The sequence below is a fragment of the Limulus polyphemus genome, unplaced genomic scaffold (genome assembly GCF_000517525.1).
Source record: "Limulus polyphemus unplaced genomic scaffold, Limulus_polyphemus-2.1.2 Scaffold3580, whole genome shotgun sequence".
In the NCBI taxonomy this organism is placed as follows: Eukaryota; Metazoa; Arthropoda; class Merostomata; order Xiphosura; family Limulidae; genus Limulus; species Limulus polyphemus.
In genome coordinates, this window is record NW_013669190.1 from 42151 (window position 1) to 48980 (window position 6830).

At 37.8% G+C, this 6830-nt stretch overlaps 1 protein-coding gene across 1 annotated transcript in view; it reads right to left on the reverse strand.

Moving 5' to 3' along the window:
• Positions 1-6: 6 nt before the first annotated feature.
• Positions 7-6830, reverse strand: part of LOC106469630 (sodium/potassium-transporting ATPase subunit beta-like) — a 17026-nt gene continuing 10202 nt past the window's right edge. The window contains exon 2 of the mRNA XM_022398209.1: positions 7-2727. Coding sequence (XP_022253917.1) covers positions 1643-2629 — 987 coding nt within the window. The 5' untranslated portion in view covers positions 2630-2727 and the 3' untranslated portion in view covers positions 7-1642. The remainder of the gene's footprint in view (positions 2728-6830) is intronic.

Consider the following 6830-nt stretch of genomic DNA (forward strand, 5'->3'; position numbering starts at 1 on the left):
GGATTCTAGCGTTGTAAGTCCGCAGACATACCGCTGTGCCACTGGGGGGGGGCGATGCACTAGTAAAGAATATTATTAGCACAAAAAACTAAAGTATGAAAATATATTTGGATTCAGTAACAATCAAATTACAGCCTTTTTTTTGTTGTTGTTGTTGTTGATCAGTAATGGTGGGGTTCAAATATCACAAGATGTTGAGTAAACTGAGGTTGGGTGAAACTATTCATTTTATATGTGAATATACACATGAAAAACTTGTCAGTAATTATGGAGTTAACTGCAATATTGACGGTGTCATTGGGGTCCAAAGTTATGGACCCGTTTGGTGTATAAATAGATTAAATAAAGTGATCATGGTTTGTTGTTTGTTTTATAAAGCTCCACAAAAGGTCATCTCCACTAGCCGGTCCTAATTTTGAGCTGATAGACTAGAGGGACGGTTGCTAGTTAACAGCACCCTCCGCCAATTTGTTTTGGTTACTCAAATCAAATAGGAGGATTTCACTATTATAACGAATTCACGGCTCCAGAGAGCAGAGTGTAATTTTTGCGGTAACGGGATGTAAACCATGGGTCCTGAATGATGATAACTAGGCCACGCCTGACACACACTGGGGTTTGGGTTTCATTGGTAATTATAGAATTAAAGAAGGATGGAAAACTAATGCGGACTTTTTTTTTCTCCTAGTGCAATAAATCCAGACAATGACCATTTCTTACTGGTTGCTAACAAAGTGTAACACGTGAGATGGAAATAGCTTTAGTTTAAAATAAAACCTATAAGGGGAAAAAATAAGCTATAAAAAAAAGATTAGGTTTCTAATAGTCCAAAGCTTCTGAGCATGATAAGTTGTCTCTGTTGACCAATCAGAAAGAAACGTTTTGCCCTGCATCCCCTTCGTGTCAGTGGCTCAGCTGTAAGCGTGAGGGTTTATAATGTTAAAAACAGTCACAGTTGGATCAGCGCAGATAGTCCATCGTGTAATAACGTTTCGCTGGAAGCGCCCTCTGATGTTAACCTACTACAACTGAAAGAGTTGGATAAATCATTAAACAAAATGATAACTAACGTAACATGTTCCAGAAGAATCAGAACAAACTTATTCGCTCCGTTTTTAAAACTGGATAAATGTACTAAGACTGAAAGTAGTTCCGTCTTCTTTTAACAAAAGTTAACATTTTCATGAACAGGATGATAATAGTTTTGTTCAAGAAACATACCCTGTTGATCTCGTACATTTTTTTTTCTCTCTTTTAGTATTAAACATTAATTTATTCCGTTGATCACAAAGTAATTAGAGGACAAGTAAAAACAGAAATAGATAATATTAAGGAATGGGGGATCGCATTCATTAATTATTGTTATACTTATAACGCACTCATTTTAATCTTAGATTTAAAGAGGGATTTCGTGGCTCTTCTTCTTACGCTTTGGTTCGGTAGTCTCTGCTTCCTATTCACTTTCTTATTAAAGACGATATAACGATTCCCTGTAAAATTTTGAAAATAACAACAACAAAAATCTACATGCATCATTAGTCCAAACTGTTCTTCTTTCTAATTGCTCTCTTTCTATGGTATCAAAAAGTGTTTGGCCAGAAGAAAGTAATGCCACAACAAACGAACTTCTTATGGGGCACAACTAATCGATCAGAAGAGTCAAACGTGTAACACCGCTGAGGACGGCGTCATATTGGTGACTGACATTTTTAGCCCAAAGTTTACACGTAATGCTAATTGCCACGCCTACTTTCGGTTGTCGAAATCGTATGACCACTAGGGGTGGCATATAACCAGGGTGACTCGTGTAGGGGAAAAAATTGACGGGGAAACCTTGCTCTGGCATGAAGAGAATCGGGCCCATGTTTTCCTTATCGATATCGGTGTCACCCTGGCAGTCAATGAAAGCGAAGGCGGGGTTGTATCCGTGACGAAGCTCCTTCGGTAAGTAGTTACCCAATTCTAGATCTCTGGTACTGTAAGTTTGGGGTTTCCAGCCTGTGATATTTGGAAACTGGAGAAAAATGCATGGACTCCCATCTTGATAGCCAAAAAAGTTACTTGTTCGGCAATCCGGTGATATCTGGCTGGTATCGAAATAGCACGTGTAGCCATCTGGGGGCAGTTGTCCAAAGCACTCCGTTCTATTTCGGTCGATATTGAGTTTTGAGTGGTAGTTAGACATTAAATTACTCAGTTCATTGACAAGGGTGGGCCAATCAGCTCCTTCGTGGGGGAGGCTTCCGTGTCGAAATTGGATCAACTGATAGGGTCCTTTTGGTCGTGGATGAACCATCAACAGACGGGGGGTGACGTCCCGATACGTTTCTGACGAGTCTTTCATCGCCAGAAGTGTGATGATCAGAACGACGATGATCAGTAGAATGGCCACCATGACAGCTATCCACCACATCACCCTCGGTTTAGCCAACCAGGACCGAAACCCTTTAACTCTGCCTTCTTTACCAGATCTAGAAGCTGCGTCTCTTTCTTTAGCTTCAATCGCGGAGGCCACATTAATACTTTCAATCTTAAGAGGACTTTCCTCGGCTGGTTCATCTTCCTTTTTCCCATCCATGTTTTCCATTACAAACGCTTCACTCTTCTCTTGTCTACCTGTATCAGTCATTATGGGTAAAAGTTGGATTCAGAAGAAATATGATATACCCTTCTTTCCCCTTGACCTTTGTCTTAAATCTTCTTATTGAAGAGAAAGTGCCTTCTTTTCTGGAAAATAGAAAAAAACATGTTCACATAACCAATGGAGTAAATTAAAAGCTCACAACTGGTTAGCTTGAGTGTGTTTTGTGTGTACTTTTTAACTATTGTGACCAATAACACCATTTTTGTACTTTTACCTCACGATAAATGGTAACTTAATTATTCTAAACTATTAATTGGTTCGCTCTGAATTTTACGTAAAGCTACTCGAGGACTATCTGCGCTAGCCCTCCCTAATTTAGCACTGATAGAACAGAGGGAGGGTAGCTAGTCAACACTACCCACCGCCAACTCTTTTACCAAGAAATAGTGGGAGCGACCGTCACGTTATAACGCCTCCACGGATACAAGGTCAAGAATGTTCGGTAATGGTGGTTCGAACCTACGACCTGCAGATTTACGAGTCGAGCACCCCCTAACCACCAGGCCAAAAGTATTAATAAGCATTCGTCTTGTTTTTGTTTTTTTTATGTTTAATCTATAAGAAAGTTGCTCGTATTTTTCTAGATGCTAAATTATTATCGTCTGCTATATTTAGGATTTGAATTATTTCCGAATCCCGCAGTGGTCAGCGGTAAGTTTACGGACTTACAAGGCTAAAATACGGGGTTCGATTTCCCGCGGTGGACACAGCAGATAGCTCAATGTGGCTTTGCTCTAAAACAAACCAATCAACCAAGGTTAGGGAGCTCGACTCGCAATCTGCGGGTCGCTAATTCAAATCCCCGTCCCACCAAACATGCTCGCCCTTTGAGCCGCGGAGGCGTTATAATGTGAGGATCAATCCCACTATTCGTTGGTCAAAGAGTAGTCCAAGAGTTGGCGGTAGGTGGTGATGACTAGCTGCCTTCTCTCTAGTCTTTCACTACTAAATTGGGGACGGCTAGCGCAGACAGCCCTCGTGTAGCTTTGCGCGAAATTCAAAACAAACAAACAAACTGTAGCATCTATACGGTCTTGAAAAATACTTCATGCATCAAACATATTGTTCTTACTGGTTCCTACTTATAAGGTCAAACAGTAAAGAGAGTCTTATATTTACTTCGGTTAAGCTTGGCGTGACTAATTAATTTTAGAATGAGCCTCATTTGTAAATTAATTAAATAGAACAATAAGCGAGAGAGCAGTTCCGAGAGTTATTTTTTAATTATTTTTTTTTACTGCACCACGATACGAAGTTGTACTACGTCACGTGATTGTAATTCATGAGAAGGTTTAGATAACGCAAACTTCCTCTGGTGTTTTTACAAAATTGCTCTGTTCACGTTAACAAAAAACAACAATAACAACAAGTAAGAGTATATGCTCTCTTAAAATATAAAACGATATTAGAACTCTGAACAAATTCGACTTAAATATACAAAAAAAGGAAGAAAACTTTTTTAAAGTTTGGAACAAAGCACATTAAAAACGTACATCTTTTATACATCAATTTACATCTGGAACTTCTATTCTACTTCCTGTAATAATAATGCATCATCGAGAATCAGACAGTAAAGAATATTATAAATCAATTTATTTAGTAGTTTTTCAGATTAACGAGCAAGAAGATTTCAAACACATCTTCTCCATTTGATCAAATACATGTTCCCCATTTGATCAAATACATGTTCCCCATTTGATCCAACATATCTTCCCCATTGATCACACACATCTCCTCATTTGATCACACACACATCTCCTCATTTGATCACACACATCTCCCCCATTTGATCAAACACATCTCCCCATTTGATCAAACACATGTTCCCCATTTGATCCAACACATCTCCCCATTTGATCAAACACATTTCCCCCATTTGATCAAACACATCTCCCCCATTTGATCCAACACATCTCCCCATTTGATCAAACACATGTTCCCCATTTGATCCAACACATCTTCCCATTTGATCCAACACATCTTCCCATTTGATCAAACACATCTCCCCATTTGATCACACATCTCCTCATTTGATCACACACATCTCCCCATTTGATCAAACACATCTCTCCCATTTGATCAAACACATCTCCCCATCTGATCAAACACATCTCCCCATCTGATCACACACGTCTCCCCATTTGATCAAACACATCTCCCCATTTGATCAAACACATCTCCCCATTTGATCAAACACATCTTCCCCATTTGATCAAACACATCTCCCAATTTGATCAAACACATCTCCCCATTTGATCAAATTTGATGCACTTGAAAATGATTAGAAAAATATTCAGAATCAGCCATGGGAGAAAGGTAGAAATCCAAGGTACATTTAGATAAAAACGACTTGAGTTATTTTTTCATTCCGCTTTTTCTATTAAATACAATTGTAAATCAGAAAAGCGTAAATAAAAACTTTTTTTTTTCTCTGCTTGTTTATATGTCTGATTGTCCGAGTAACTATGTGATATTTCTGTGCAATATGATAGTCTAAAATGCTGAAGTTTTATATTCAACGATCCTATATTATTCTTTAGTAATGAAGTCAGCCAGTGTGAAAGTTCGGTGTTATATTATACTTTAGTAATGAAGTCAGCCAGTGTGAATGTTCTGTGTTATATTATACTTAGTAATGAAGTCAGCCAGTGTGAATGTTCTGTGTTATATTATACTTTAGTAATGAAGTCAGCCAGTGTGAATGTTCGGTGATATACTATACTTTAGTAATGAAGTCAGCCAGTATGAATGTTCTGTGTTATATTATACTTCAATAATGAAGTCAGCCAGTTAGAATGTTCGGTGTTATATTATACTTTAGTAATTAAGTCAGCCAGTATGAATGTTCGGTGTTATATTATACTTTAGTAATGAAGTCAGCCAGTGTGAATGTTCGGTGATATATTATACTTTAGTAATGATGTCAGGGATGATATCAGCTGTATATACATTGGTACCTTGAAGTAAGATGTCGGGGATGATATCAGCTGTATGTACATTGTTACCCTGAAGTTAAATGTCAGGGATGATATCAGCTGTATGTACATTGTTACCTTGAAGTAAGATGTCAGAGATGATATCAGCTGTACATAGAAGAGCAAGCTGTATGTACATCGTTACCTTGAAGTAAGATGTCAGGGATGATATCAGCTGTACATAGAAGAGCAAGCTGTATGTACATTGTTACCTTGAAGTAAGATGTCAGGGATGATATCAGCTGTACATAGAAGAGCAAGCTGTATGTACATTGTTACCTTGAAGTAAGATGTTAGGGATGATATCAGCTGTACATAGAAGAGCAAGCTGTATGTACATTGTTACCTTGAAGTAAGATGTCAGGGATGATATCAGCTGTACATAGAAGAGCAAGCTGTATGTACATTTATCATGGAGTAAGATGCTAAGTATGATGAAAAATTGCATGTCGAAAAGAAAGGCATTACATCTGTGTTAAGCATGATTCAAAAAGATACCGTTGGTCTGATTCGATCGGTTGGATGACGGAGAAGTAAAGAAGAGTCTATAAAACAGATAAAATCTATAAGGCGATATGATGGTTTGTTCTAAAAAAGTTTGTATAAACTCTCATTTTATTTTGTTTGAGCTTAACGAAAGGTCAAGGTTCACTGCGGAGAAAGGGTCAGCAGTGCGCATGAACAAGCTACAACGTTTCTTTGATTCAAAATATTAGCTGCGAAACTTTTACAATCATATCTAGTACAAAAATATGTAAAACATTAAGCCTAACGTGGCCCACAAATCTATTTATTTATTTTCTTCTCCAGAACGTGAATTTCATTGAAGAAAAGAGGATATAGAGGCCTAATCTATAGTAATATGGTAATAGTGGCTGCTTATCTGAAACAGACAATCTAGAGAACAACTCAAGAAAATGATCGGTATTGCTTACAGGGACAATAATAGTGGCTGCTTAACTGAAACAGACAATCTAGAGAACAACTCAGAGAAAGGAACACTAGAAGTGGATAAACAAGGAAACTCAAAGTACCTTTTTACGATCAAGAATGACTCAAATTTGGGCTACTAATGGTGGCATAACAGTAACTTTTATCGAACGAAGATTACGAGTTCAAGTGTGTGGAATAGGATTTCATATTTATTTAAATGGTTTTTAACGTATTTACTAATGTCCCTGATCATCAACATCTTAATAGCGCATGAAAAT